Genomic DNA, 15990 nt, shown 5'->3' with positions numbered 1-15990 from the left:
AAAATCACCAAATACCATTTCAATAGCTTTCTTACGCCCCTTTTGTGCTTTTCTATAACTAGGAGTAAAAAAATGCAATCCTTTTATTTTTTGCTGAACAGACTTAATACTGATGTATGGATCGACCATAATATATGGTATCAACGTAGTAGCAATTAGGTGACTGTTCAAATTGGAATGATCCTTTCTGTAATCATCCGTCAGACAACTGTGGTGGAGATCCGCTTTGCCTGCCTTCCACATACCACTTGAAATTTCTCTAAAACGGATCATCCACTCACACCCCAACATATGACGCTTGCAAATAACCCTCCAAAATTTACCTTTGGATTGATCACAAATGAACTCTTTCTTTTCTTTGAGACAATATAGTCTCACTGCGCCTTTCATTTCCTGCTTGTTCTGAAATAACATACCTAATTGCATAGTACAAGAAAAATTATCAACCCCTTAAAAATGGTCCAATAAATAAAAAGAATATTCATTGTCACCATACTAACCTGATCTGATAAATTCAGGTTTATTACAATCCCAAAGTGCAGATCGAATTGGACCGTCATCTCTCATGAAGGCAAAATCATCCGGGCCTTCTTCTGTGTTGTCCAAATATGGAATCGCATTAGAATGGTAGCTAACGTTACCATCACTCGGAGTAGTAATGTCTTCATCAGAATGACCATCACCATCAGATGAGTGATCATCGTCTGTTTCTATTTGATCTAATGGGATATCACTATCTGACTTATCGGAGTGATCATTAGCTACGTCATTATTGCTCACAATTTGTGTGAGCTGAGTCAACACGGGGTTTTCTTCAAAATCGTTACACCTACATAAATAAATAAAATTAAAATTTAAAAAGATTATATTAACCCCAAGGACAAATTAAAAAATAAAAAATAATCAAAATAACATGCCGATTACAAAATGAAAAATAAAAATAAAGTTATATTATAAAAATAGTGCATGAGAACAAAATAACATGTTGTATTCTTTTTATTTTCCATGAATGAACAATGAAAGACGTTAGTTAGAATTTGCAGTATAATAATTTACATAGTTATCCTGAAAGTTATATTATAAAATAGTACATGAGAACTAAATAATATGTTGTATTCTTGTGATGGTTAAACGCACAAAGACATTGAATAGAACGTAAATGAGAAAGTTTTCATAAAACATCATTATATTTACCTTTCTGTAAATGACTCTACTTGAGTAGGGTGATATCGAACTATACTCCCGCCATCTAATTCAGTTGTATCTGGAGCACTACTCGGTCCAGGAATATCACAGCTCTGCATAGTCCAACCAAAGTTATGTGACTGGCTACCAACTCCTACCATTGTTTCTTGTTGAAGTGTACCTCTTTGAAGCCCAATATTCATAGCGGGAAGATACGTAGTACCCCGAATATCAAACTCATCGTCAGTGGGTGCTCCAACATTAGTAGAGCGTTCAACAGTTGCATACATGTCAAGTGTGGCTATACTGATATGATTGCTAAATATGTCAGGACTTCGAAGAAATAACGATAAGGAGTCATCGTCCGAAATAAGAGTTTCCTCGTAAATGGGAAATCCCCTAGCTGTAATTGATGTTGGATATCGTCCAGTGATAACCACCGAAAGATTTGGATCAGATATGGCCATTTTGCTTATGAAAACATGTTGTAGACGATCGTATTTGAGGAAAATTGGAAAGCGCTGTACGGCTTCCGGACGACGGTTATATCTAACTGAACCTTCTTCATACACAACTTCCCCACCCCAATATAAATTAACTCTTACATAATTTTCCGCCATATGTTTTTCAACAGAATACAGAAGTAGAAATTAATGGAGAGTGCAAAAGAGAAGTTGAGAGTTCTTAAAAAATGAAGTCTACAATAGAGAAGTGTAGAATTTAGTGAGGAAAAACTAATGAAAAACAACCAAAGCAACCAAGACAAAACACCACATAACAACCACAAGTCTCAAAAAAATTTGAATTAAAAGCTAACCTGTGGCTCTAAAGTCTGTACATCCGGCACAGGAATGTGTGAGGATCCAACATCAAATGCCATGGGAGACTATGCAAAATAAATAATATTTTTTACGATTAAAGTAGCCATTACTTTAAACAAGATACAAGCTATTTGAGTGGTTAGAATACTCACATCGGTAAAACTCAGTCTCCTCCCAATTGAAGAGCTCTGTCCAGTGAATGCAGGTAAAGGCCCCTCAGTCATCCCATAAGAGCTGCTTGTCTGACCACTAAACTGTTGGGCCATAACTGCCAGGCTAATAGGCCCAGACGATGCGAATGCCTGAAAAGGCCCCTCACTTCTGATTACCGCTGGTGATTGAACCTCGGGAGCTGACGTCGATGAGCTGGACATAAAATCTATTATTAGGTGATATGAATCATCATCTGCATGCATCGTTGAGCTGGGCATATCTTGATCAAAACAAACCTCTTCCTCATCAACCAACTGGTGATCCACGGGAGTTCGACCCCGTCTGTTACCTGATTGGCGTCCTCTACCACGCGCCGCAGGTCTTGGTACATTAGGACGTTGATGGCGAGGCACTTGCATAGTAGGCGGCTCAACATACTCTGCCGGTGGTGTATAATATGGAGCGAAACTCAATATCGTCCCCAGAGAGGCAGCAGCCATGGACTCTGTATTAATGTGGCTAAACATCTCTGCTATTTCCTTCACTTCATTAGACTTGGTTGGATCTTGGATAGTCTGCTGAGCCAACCTGTATGATTCTTGATGTCCTAAAGCCTAAAAAGAAATCGATATTTGATAGTGGTCTAAGACACATATAAAGACATCAAACATCTAATGGAATGTAATGTACGTACTAGTGCCTCATTCCTGCCTGCCATGTGTTGATATCCTCTATCCACTTTATGCGCAGGATTTCCTATGAAAGTGCGCGAGTGACGTCGATACCAACAAAAATACTCTGATAGTGACTGTGGATCTTGAGTTTCATACTCGGCCTGAATTAAACTATCTCGACGATTTCCCCACAAAAAGTCTGTTTCTGTAAAATATTCTTGATCCTCCACTTTTATAGCATACCGCTTGTCACGTTTGTAATGAAAAGGATCAATCTCTGCACATGGACCCGGAATATGTTGCTTCCTACCAAACTGTCTGAGAACGCGGTCTACCATGTGCCACTCTCGATAGATCCCACAAATAAGGGGAACTTTCGCCATCCAAATATCTCGGCCACGCAGACACCACTCAGGGAGTCTGTTGATGATGGCCTCTGAATAAGGCTGCCACACAAACTACGATAGAAAGAACATAAATTACACATAAGCATAACTATTCAATCAAAACGCCATTAACAACCATAATTATGATAAAATACCTGGCCATCTATTAGGTTGTCCAATACATCCCTACATATGGGTAAAACATCACGTGCCTCATTTTCGTGGGATTTACGATGAGTCCACCTTCGTGCAAGAGCCGTGTGTGGCGGAAGAGCCCTGCATGGTGGCTGCATCGGTATAATGCGCTCCCAAGCCCAAACCTATATTAAAAAATAAAAATAAATACATAAAAACCTTATAACTATCAAATAGGACAACCAAATAAAATTATATAATTTTAAAGGTCACGTACCTGCAATAAGGAAATGAATCCACACACATCCTTCGCTTTCCTCAACGAAGCACGGCATAAACAAGTATACAAATATGACAATGCAGCCGCTCCCCAAGCTTGTTCATTCATTGCTCTAAGGTCACGCATGTCAAGCAAATAATCTAAATTCAGTAAGTCACCGGACTTATCTGGAAATATCGTGCCGCCACAAAGCCATAGCAAGTACAACCTAACCCGCTGTTGCACATCAATTTCTGGGGTCTGATCTGTAATATCATCTAAGCCTCTAATATATTCAATTAATTTATGTACTTGTAACCTACTAACACCATTAAAACAATCCAGACCGGGTGCCCAACCAGTAAGCTCATGGATCAATTGTTGCCACCCACCAATATCGATATATCTAGCATTAAGATTATTCAAGGGATAACCATCAACAACCAAGCCAAACATGACCTCGATATCTTGTAATGTGATGGTCGCCTCACCTGTACGCAGATGAAAGGTGTGCGTCTCAGGACGCCATCTCTCTATAAGTGCAGTGATGACTGCCCAATCATATGATACACATCCTACCTCTATTACTCCCCTAAATCCACACAGGCCAAAGTAGTCAAGGATGCGAGGATGAAAAGGATGACGCCTCACATGCTTCCAAAATTCAGTATCCGCGCGGCGAGGAAACAGGCATCCGGTCGGTCCTCTCAAGGAACCATCCCACACAGCCTCTGATCGATGCTTCTCCTGGAGTGTTAACACATCGTACACTTCTGGCCCCGGATGTACGCATACCCGTGGAAACTCCATACCTTATACAAAAAAAAAAAATGAAATCCAGATCAAGTTATTTGGAGTAACTCACTATTAAAAAAATATATTGTATAACAATCCATAACAAAATATATTGTATAAAAATCCATAACAAAATATATTGAAGAAATTACAGGTTCTGCAGTCATAAATTACTATGGTAATGCATAAATACATCAAACAAAGCAACATTCACAAAAAGAGAGGAAAAAATTCGATTCTTTGACACATTTCACAATTCTTTTTTCCTGTACCGAAAATGTCATCATCGGTCTATTATTGGCAATATCCAGTTCCACAATGTTTCAACTTGTAAAATGTGGATTGATCCACGTTATACACTATATTTTGTATAACGTGGATCAGTCCACGTTTTACAAACATCCACAACACTAACAAAAATAACAGCAACATAACAATTCCTAACAAAATATATTATTTAGTTATTCAGATCTTTTATATATAAGAATCCACAAAAATAACAGTAACATAACAACAAATTTCTTCAAAAGTGCTACTAAACAAATAGGACCTTTTATATAATAATGCTTCTAACAATCATATTTTAAGTTCAAATTAAAATAACACAAAATAACAGAAACGTATTAAATAACACAAATAAAAAATAACAATTAAGATATATAAGACAAACAGATCTATATCTATTATAAATATACAATATTATATGAGTTAGAAAAAATACCTCAATTTAAATAGCAATAATAGATAAAGGTGAAGAAGCTACTTCAAAAATTAGATTGTTTTGCAGGGTTTAAAAAAAATAGAGGAGAAGGAAAAGTAGAAGAAGATAGAGCTTCTGTAATTAATGGAGGAGAATGGAAGATTTTAGCAAGACAACGAAGGGAATGAAGAAGCGGCGGAAGATTTTAGGGGGAAGGGAACGAAGGTAAATATTTTAGGGCAAAAGGATCAGTCCAAATATACAATATAACTTGTATAACGTGGACTGATCCACGTTATACTTGTAATTTTTTTTTTTCGTTTTCGTTTTCTGATAATTTAAAAATAAAATAAAAAAATTGGGGTATATCGTGGATCAGCCCACGATATACCCGTTTTGGTATAATAAATTTTTAACGTTCCCTTTTGGTAAAAACCATGTATTTTTATACCCTTTAGGCTCCGGATCCGGCCCTTTATACTCCTTTAGTAATCAACCCTTAGCCTTGAATATGGCTTTTACCATATCTTAATGTTTGATCCGTTTTCAAACAATGGTCAGAGGTCCAATTCAATGATAACATTCACTTACATACAACTAACTCAACTAGATTAAGGAACTAATCTAATCTTGTAGATAAGATTAGATAGTATTAAAACTAACTCAAATAATTAAACTAAATCTACTTCTAACAAACTGATAACAATTGATAATTACATCTACTCCTAACAAACTGATCGTGAGTTTATTTCAATACCATCTTCTTAATAAACAAAAATAGTCAGAAACGACGGCAAAGTAAATTGAGTTCAACATTAATATGATCGATGCAGATGGAATTATTCATAAACTTCAAGAACCATGCTGGAAATATATATGTACCAAAACATTAAACATCGCAAAAAAGGCAATATGGCATGCATGAAGATTAGAACAATAAATACATGATGAAAGGCTATCTACATGACTATAGATACCAACAATCTCGTCTTTATCGGGAAGCTTCATGATTTTTGATCTCCAACGCTTCTTCTTCAAATCATAAAAGAAAATCCGATTAATATTTGGCTTGAACGAGTAGTTAACGATCAATACTATCTCACCATGAGGAGTACTACTACAAGAGCATGACACTAAATATTGCAAGCTAGAAGAAAGGGCCGGAAAAGCAATAGTATACTTCAACCATTCTTCAGACCTCTCTAAAATCCACAAATCCATCTCTCCTATATTCATTATTGAATGATCAATCATGCTAATTTTCCCTCCACTTCTATCAAGTTACAAAACTCTAGTTTGGCACTAGACCATATATCTATCCATAAACAGATAACCCTGAGATTTTCGATTCTAACATTAAATGCCATTAACCATATTTCATGGCTGTAAAGACCAAAGAAATAGATAACTCCATCAATGCAAACTCCTTTATTAGAATATAATAAAGGCGGCAATAACGCATATGTTGCACTTTTGATCTCTCTCCACGTTTCACTTGAGCCTAGAGTGAAAATCCAGTATCTCGTAGGTAAAATTGTAATCATCAAAATTTTGTACTTCTTCTTATCTGGTTCCAAACCTATTGCATAGTATCGACTAGTTCCTTTGTTAACGAAATCTAGGTAAGGAAGATATCTCACTTTTCTTGTAGTGGGATTATAAATAATAGGGGGTGGCTGCATCAAGGCATTCCAATTCCAAAAGCAGAATAAGCCTTTAGCAGAAGCACATCCATTATAGCTAATGCCACCTAACTCTTTTGTACAAATCTCCTTCAGGTCTATGGTATAAAAAATATTAGTTTTCTTTGAATGTGCTAGAAATTTGGTTTCATCAGGATGATATGTAGAGCGGCTTTGATGGATTTCTAGAAAAGATACATCCGATACAAGAGAGTTATAAAATCTGGAAACGGACATGAAATGACATAAAGACTTGATAGGAAGCCGAGAAAAGATTTCAAATATGATATCTAAAGGTATTTCGGAATTTATTTCGACGCTTGTTCTCTTCCATGAGAAAAAGCCTCTTGAAAAGAAATAAAGACTTGACTGGAAACCAAGAGAATATACTAATATTTCAGATTTTATTTGGACAAGACTCTTCATCTTCTTCTCTTCCATGAGAAAAAGCCTCTTCCTTCTAGGATTTTTATTTCCTCAGTAGTTATCCCTCTGTATTTCTGATTTCTTTATAAGAGGTAAAACAAACTTATTTAGTACAATGAGAACTCTCTATAATGACATCCTCATATAACACCACCTTTCTCTACCAATCAAGTTTTTTCTTTATCTCTCTAAAACAATTACCAACTTTTTTTATCTATAAAAGTAATAATCATTTTATAACAGTACACTTTTTATAAAATTACTCTTCTATAACAACTATTATTTTTTTTTTTGTTGATAATAGGAGTAACGATTAATTGTATGTTGTAGAAATAGAATCTCCACGATTAGGTCTAGAGATTTTGACCAGCCAAAAATCCAGACGAGGTTTGACTGTATATGGAACTAGTTAGGCAAGGCTATGTGAATATATTAATTAATGATCGAAGTGAAGAATTTTCTATAAGTTACCCGCTAGCTTTAATTTAATTTGACATGCGTTTTTCCTTTTCCTTCTAGTATTTTACATTTTTTGCTTATGATACCTTAATAAAGGTTTAGAGAAAAACTTGAAAATAAAAGGAAGTACCATGCTTTAATTAATGATCATGTAATATGGCCTTCATTTTGATATAGGCATAAGCCTATTAGCAAGAATCCAAGTGGAAGATTGAACTTGGGCACCAAGTTTAATATGTGTGGTGGATACATTTGTTCATGGCATCAAACTTGGAGACCAAGTACTTCTTGCTATAAATAGAAGAGCTTCCCATAGTTGAAGACACACCAAAAAAAATTGAAGAGCTTCTCTTTCTCTTTGTCTTCTTCTCTTCTTTTAGAGTATTATTATAAGAGAGTTGTGTGTTGGGAAACACTTGTGTGTACCCTTCTTTGGAGTGATCCGGTGAGGTTATTCTCTTGGGATACTTTTTGGGGTAATTAGAGTATTTACTCTAATTTTGTACTCTCTATTGTACTCTTGTTGATATAGTGAAATTGCTCCTCTCCGCTTGTGGACGTAGGTCACACTGACCGAACCACGTTAAATTTGTGCCTCATTTATTTTCTTTGCTTGTTGTTGTTATCAACTTACTATTGTCTTTGTTATTGTCATTATAACGTTATTTGCTAAATTCCGCATTACCCGGGTTCTCGATCCTAACAAATTGGTTTCAGAGCCGGATCTAACCGGGTTAATTTCAGTAGCCCAAGATGACTCTAACAAAGACTTACGTTGAGAAATTTGATCGAAGCGCAAACTTCAGGATGTGGCAATTGAAGATGGAAGCTATCCTAATTCAGGACGGCTTAGATATGGCACTGGAAGGGAAGGAGAATAAACTAGAAAGTATGACAGACAGTTTGCCATCATAGACAAAAAGTAAAATCAGGTATCATTTTAAATCTCTCAAATGAGGTTTTACGTGAAGTATCTGCAAAAACCACAGCCAAAGGCATATGGGAAAAATTAAAAACCCTATATATGAAGAGGACAGTGAAAAATAGACTTTACCCGAAGCAAAAACTTTACACATTTCGTATGGTTGAAGGTACTTCTATACACTCACATCTTGATGCATTTGATTCCATTCTTATGGATTTGAGCAATATTGATGCTGAAGTTAAAGATGAGGATCAAGCCGTGTTATTACTTATTTCCCTTCCCCAGTCATTTAAACATATAAGAGATACTATGCTATATGGAAAGGATAATATCTCTTATAGAGATATCAAATCTATCTTAAAATCAAAAGAACAGATAGATAGAGATACTACTGGGGAAACTAGTACACCCCTAGGGGAAGGATTGTTTGTAAGAAGTAGATCTGATAAGAAAGAATCAAGTAGTGAGAGGTCTAAATCAAGGTCAAAGTTTAGATACAGACATATTGTGTGCAAATATTGTCATAAGAAAGGTCATATTATTTCCGAATGCTATAAGTTGAAAAACAGAGAAAAGCATAAGGAAAAGAAAAATGAGCACCAAAATACTAATACCGCTGAAGCAAGTGTAGCTGCAGATGAGATCGAGGGAACAATATTATTGTTATACCCCGTTTTAAACGGGTCATATCGGAGTACAACATATTGGTGATTCCCAATTGTTTAATTTAAGGAGTCGCCACCTAATTATTTTAACGGTGAATTAGGACACCTATTTTAACTAAGTAAGTACTAAAAGTTAACTCCGGTTAATAGTCTACTTAACTTAATGATTCTAGGTAAGGGTTCTTAGTTATCCTAAAGGGAAGGGGTAAGGCATCCTTTAAGATCCATTTAAATACGGTTGACCGGTCAAAACTTAGGTTAATATTGGAAATCAAAATACTATTTCATTATTTTAGATGTTATTTGAGAAAAAGGTATTCATAGCTAAATATTTAAGTAATTAGATAGAAAATGTTTACTTATGGTAACGAAGTGGACCTATTATCAATCACTTCAAATTTTAAAAGGAATAAAATAAAATAAAAACTGTAACCAAGTTTCAAACGGTGGCAACTAAAATCGTAAAAAATCTTTGCCTCATTTTTTTAAAAAGGAACTCATTAGAAATCTCAGTTTGAAATAAAAAAATCAGTTTGCAATACTTGATTAGGTGAAATCTTAGTTTGCAAGTTCGAAAATAAATAGGTGAAAGTAAAAAAAAAATCAATTTGCAATACTTGATTAGGTGAATTCTCAGTTTGCAAGTTCGAAAATAAATCCCAAGTTCGAAAAAAAATCAGTTTGCAATACTTGGGAATAAATCACGCCTTCTTCTTTTATACAATGCTACCCGTGAAATAAAAAGGCTACAAATACATACCTAAATTCTCAGAATGTTGAAAAAAAACATGGTAAATACGGAAAAAGGGTCAAATGTACACCTGTCCTATCGATTTTCCTTTTATATCGACTACCCTTAAATTAATAATAGCACTGGTCCTATTCCCCTATCAAGATAATCAAAGTAAAGAAAAAAAAAAGGGTCAACAAGTTACCAACACAGCAGAAAGAAGTCAAAGAAAAAGAAAGCTAAAAATAGAAATAACCCCCTCGCTCTCATTTCAATATTCGGATAGGAGAGAACGAGGGCAATGATTAATGAGAGATAGAAGCGTCATCTTGCCCCTCTTTCTTTTTACTCAAATGTATAGCGGAAAGGCGGGCTATGCTTGACGGGATGAAATGCAAGTTTCCTTGATCTAATAAAGATATCAAGCCTCGTTTGAGACTCCTGCAACTCCGGATGTCATGTTTTTTCAAGTGCAGCGAACTGGGGTGCGGGGGTTTTAGGTCTACGCTCAAACTCGAGTATATTTTGTTTGCAAAAAATAACAACGAACAACAGAATCTTGGAGGTAAGAAAAAAAGAAGACAACAAGGAATTTTTATTTTTTTTTAGAGCAAGGGTGGCGGCTTCCATCTTCGTTCCAAATGGACTCTCAAATGCTAATATTTATAGGATACAAGATAGGGTTTTTTTTTTCAGATTCGAAGTTTTAGGAGGGATTCAAATTACCTAGGGTTTTTTTTGAAAACGAGTCAAAATAGAATCGTTTAAATCTGAGCATTGAAGGTGTTTTCGAACAGATTTTCACGTGGTTTGACTTGGATATTACCTTAAAATGGTTCGACCATGTATGGTCTTTGAGGATCGTCGCGTGTCTTGAAGCAAGAATGGGAAAACCTTTCCCTTTCAATCGATAGAACACGTGGAGGTAAGCATTTGTGCGGTGCGTGTGCGTTGGAAAGCATTTATGCGAAGCGGCTGAAAGCATTCGTGCAATGCGTGTGCGGTGTAAAGCATTTTTAAGGCAGGCGTGCAATGCATGTGCGGTGCATTTGAAAGCAGTATTCAATATGCATCTGGTGTACTTGAAAGCATTTATGCGGAGCATTTGAAGGCAGTGGTGCAATGTATGCGCAGTGCATTTGCAACCATTTATGCAGAGCATTTGAAAGCGATAGTGCTAAGCGTGTGCAGTGTATTTGAAAACAGTAGTGCGATTCATGTGCGGTGCGTTCGAAAGCATTTATGCAGTGCGTCTGCAGGGCATTTAAAAGTAGTAGTGCAATGAGTGTGCAGTGCGTTTGAAAGCATTTTTTCAGGGTTTTGAAAGCAATAGTGCACGTGCGGTGCATCTGAAAGCATTTATGCGAAGCATTTGAAGGCAGTAGAAAAATATTTGTGTGTCGATACATTTGAAAAATCATTTGTAAGACTTAAGCATTAATTTATCGTAAATTCGAGAATCATCGAGGGGTTGATTCGCGTTGACTTTGAAGATCCAACTCTTGATGCTTCATGCTTCCAACTTTGTCTGGACTCGTAACCTCCGCCTATTTCTAAGTCTTGGCCAATTAACAAAACTATTTGATTAAAAATCATATTATTTCAAAAGGAAATATGCAATAAATTATGGTAAATATGTATATAGTGATAAATAATTTCTGCTGAACTTGGAACTGTGACACATTGTGAAACAAGGCGAACGCCTTTTCTCCAAAGTCTTTCCTTTGTCTGATGACTCTGTTGACCATATACTCTTTCATGTCTCTCGATGTCGTCTTGCAATGATGCCCTTAAAATTGTCCCAGTTTCTGGCATAGGAGGATATTGAACTTTCATTATGACGAGACCAGGCCTTATATAGGCTGCCTACGTATCCCACTAAGGGAATCAGGTCAAGCATAGTTCAAAACATACAAGGCAAAATAAAATTGAGGTTTTCTAATAATGTGACCGAGGCCCATGTAGGCCGCCTACGTATCCCACCGCGGGAATCAGGTCAGGCGTAGTTCATGTTAGAAACAAATGGAAATTTTTGGAAATTTCTATCTTAAAAACCCAAACCCGATATAGGTTGCTTACGTATCCCGTTGAGGGAACATATCTTTCATTACATAGAAAGACATTACATATAAAATACATGAAACGCTCCTAGATGTAGTATCTCTTGACGGCATCTGCATTGATAGCTTTCGGCCACACTTCGCCATCCATTTCTGCTAGAATTAGTGCTCCTCCAGTCAGCACTCGATGAACCATGTAAGGCCCTTGCCAGTTAGGTGCAAATTTTCCCTTAGCTTCATTTTGGTGTGGGAATATGCGCTTCAACACCAATTGCCCCGGTTTGAATTGTCTCGGTCTTACCTTCTTGTTAAAAGCTTTGGCCATTCTGTTCTAATAAAGTTGTCCATGACAAACTGCATTCAGCCTCTTTTCATCAATGAGCATCAGTTGTTCATATCGATTTTGTATCCACTTGGCATTACTCAACTCAGCTTCTTGGATAATTCTCAAAGATGGTATCTCTACCTCTGCAGGTAACACCGCCTCTGTCCCATAGACCAAAAGATAAGGCGTTGCCCCAGTTGAAGTCCTTACAGTGGTGCGATAACCGAGAAGGGCCAATGGAAAATTTTCGTGCCAATGTCTGTAATTATCAATCATTTTTCGCAATATTCTCTTGATGTTTTTGTTGGCTGCTTCAACTACTCCATTCATCTGAGGTCGATAAGGGGTGGAGTTTCGGTGAGTAATCTTAAATGTTTCGCATATCTCACGCATCAAACCACTGTTAAGATTAGCTCCATTATCTGTTATAATTGACTCAGGGATTCTGAATCGACAAATAATGTTATTGCGAACAAAGTCTACCACTACCTTCTTCGTCACTGACTTGTACGAAGATGTTTCTACCCATTTTGTGAAGTAGTCGATGGCTACCAAAATGAACCTATGTCCATTTGACGCGGCTGGCTCGATAGGACCAATGACATCCATGCCCCAAGCTGCGAATGGCCACGGAGAACTCATCACATTTAACTCATTTGGTGGGACTCGAATCAAATCGCCATGAATCTGACATTGGTGACACTTTTGCACAAAACGAATGCAGTCTGCTTCCATAGTCATCCAGAAATAGCCAACTCGTAGAATTTTCTTAGCCAAAGTAAAACCATTCATATGAGGCCCACATGTACCGCCATGCACTTCTTCAATCAACTTGACCGCTTCTTTGGCATCAACACACCTTAACAATCCTAAATCTGGAGTCCTCCTATAAAGGATTTCTCCATTTAGGAAAAAGTGGTTTGCTAACCTTCGAAGTGTTCTCTTCTGAATACTGGTTATGCCTTATGGGTAGTCTCCTGCCTTGAGATACTTCTTAATGTCATAGTACCAAGGTTCTCCATCAGGTTCTTCGTCTACATGAAAACAATAGGCTTGCTGATCTTGCACATTCACCTTGATAGGATCTATGTAATTCTTGTCTGGGTGCTGAATCATAGAGGACAAGGTTGCCAAAGCATCAGCGAACTCATTTTGAGCCCTTGGTACATGTTTGAATTCCACCTCGATAAATCTTTTGCACAAATCTTTCACACAATGCTGGTACGGAAGTATCTTCACGTTCTTAGTGGTCCATTCGCCTCGTACTTGATGAACCAATAAGTCGGAATCACCTATAACCAATAATTCTTATATATTCATATCAACAGCCATTCTGAGTCCAAGAATACAAGCCTCATACTCTGCCGTATTATTGGTGCATGGAAACCTGAGCTTTGCTGAAATTGGATTATGTTGGCCTGACTTCGAAACTAAGACTGCTCCAACACCGACTCCTTTGGAGTTTGCAGCCCCATCAAAGAACATTCTCCACCCTGGATATTCCTCTGATATATCTTCTCCGACAAACAACACCTCTTCATCCGAGAAATAAGTCTTAAGGGGCATGTATTCTTCATCTACGGGATTTTCAGCAAGATGATCGGCTATTGCCTACCCTTTGACAACCTTTTGAGTAAGATATACAATATCAAACTCACTTAGTAAAATTTTCCATTTGGCTAACTTCCCAGTAGGCATAGGCTTCTGAAAGATATACTTGAGTGGATCCATCCTTGAGATGAGATAAGTGGTATCTGCAGACAGGTAATGTCTCAACTTTTGTGCAACCCAAGTCAAGGCACAACAGGTGCGTTCCAACAGAGTATATCGGGCCTCATAAGGCGTGAACTTCTTGCTCAAATAGTATATCGCTTTCTCCTTCTTTCCCGTTTCATCATGTTGTCCTAACACACATCCAAATGCATTCGCTGACACAGACAAATACAATAACAAAGGTCTTCCGGCTTCTGGAGGCACCAAAACAGGAGGATTAGACAAATACTCTTTGATTCTATCAAAAGCTCGTTGGCAATCTTCCATCCATTTAGTAGTAGCATCTTCAATAACTTGATTATTGGCTCACATATTACCGTCAATTGTGCTATGAACCGACTAATTTAGTTGAGCTTCCGCTACATATACCGGTGGCACATACTGCGTGTTATGGTTAGCGGTGTGTGCCAATGGTATGTGTTGGGTTGCTTGGTAGCTTTGGGTAAGTGGGGTAGTTTGGATGACTGAAGGTTGAGGAATATATGGAGTGGTGAAAGGTGGCGGATTGACTTGTTGGAAGTTAACTTGTTGTGGGTTGGCTTGTTGCGGGTCATTTTGTTGCAGGATGGTTTATTGTAGGTTAGTTTGTTGCGGGATGTCCTGCTGGGAGTTAATCGGCGGTGGGATGGCTTGTTGTGGATTGGATTTTTGTGAGATGGTTTGTTGTAGGTTAGTTTGTTGTGGGACGGGGGGTGAATTAATAGTGCTTGGGTTGATTGTGTGAAGCGGAGGGTTTGGGGGAAAGGGCTGAGGAGCGAGCGAGTCAACAGGCGAAAAGGATGGTGGGATTGTCGCACTTGTTCTTTGTTCATGATGAGGAGTGTTGAGGGTAATGGACAAGTTGGTGAGATTTCGCAGTCGCTCAATTTCACTTTGCATGTTGGCCATTTGCTGCATCAATTGGGCGATGAGTTCATCATTCCCTTCTCCCGAAGCCTCAGGTTCGTCTCTCGGAACGGTGATAAGTCCCAAGCCAGTCTGTTCAGATGCACCTGAATCATTCATATTGTTGGATGCTCGTGCCTTTGATCTTGTGAAGTATGGGTGATCCGCTAGTTCGCAGTCAACACGAATCAACCTTTGGGGGAAATAATCAAAATAAAAGAAAACCTTCAAAAATGAAGAAAACTACGTTAGTATAGTGCGAATGATTGCTGCTTTAAATAAAATAGTGTGGACATTTGACAAATAATGTTGAAACAAGAACATATTACATAGCAAACAAATCATATAGTAAAAGGGAAATCTAACAATCATAGCGCGACCTATTACGCACGGGACCTCTTTTGTGTCAGAGGTAGGCCTAACGCCAAATATTCGAGATTATGATAGAGTGATCCAAGCCATTTAATTGAGACACTTGAGTTTGGAAATAAAAGGCCAAGTTTCATTGAAATAAATAAAAGCGAGTACATTAATGAGACAATAAACCAAAATACATCAAAGATGGCATAATGTAAAGACAATCCTAAAACTTGGCCTAATTTTTTTTTTTTTTTGGCGGCTGATGCCTCGTCACTGCTAGGCCCTACTCCCGCATTCCCTTATATTTGCCATTTGAGCTCACATCTCGGGAATTTGGGGGATGAAACCCATCCTACAAAAAGAAAAAGAAATGATTTTCTAAACTCGACGTGTCATGATTAGGCTTGGATCCTTCTATCATCATCACGTTACACGTAATATACTTGTTGGTCGTTGGGTTATGAAACCCGTCGACAATTTGGTAGGTTTCCTAATTGTAGAGTCGATACCTAGGACTGACCCACCTAAGGTTTATGCATGCATGTCCTAATAGAATTGGTGGCATAGCTCTATCTTAAGTTTTCTAGGATTT

General features: G+C 37.5%; 1 protein-coding gene across 1 annotated transcript; it reads right to left on the bottom strand.

The window, feature by feature from the left end:
* Positions 1-2391: 2391 nt before the first annotated feature.
* On the bottom strand, positions 2392-4446 carry LOC132643808 (serine/threonine-protein phosphatase 7 long form homolog). The gene is made up of 5 exons (XM_060360336.1): positions 3632-4446; positions 3375-3539; positions 2854-3291; positions 2456-2773; positions 2392-2412 (listed from the first exon to the last, which is right to left on the bottom strand). Exons 1-5 carry the CDS (start codon positions 4421-4423, stop codon positions 2392-2394), a joined length of 1734 nt encoding a protein of 577 aa, XP_060216319.1. The 5' UTR covers positions 4424-4446.
* Between the last annotated feature and the right edge of the window lie 11544 nt (positions 4447-15990).

Source organism: Lycium barbarum, chromosome 6, assembly GCF_019175385.1.
Source record: "Lycium barbarum isolate Lr01 chromosome 6, ASM1917538v2, whole genome shotgun sequence".
Lineage (NCBI taxonomy): Eukaryota > Viridiplantae > Streptophyta > Magnoliopsida > Solanales > Solanaceae > Lycium > Lycium barbarum.
The sequence above is the reverse complement of the archived record's forward strand: the minus strand, read 5'-3'. Positions and strand labels throughout refer to the sequence as shown.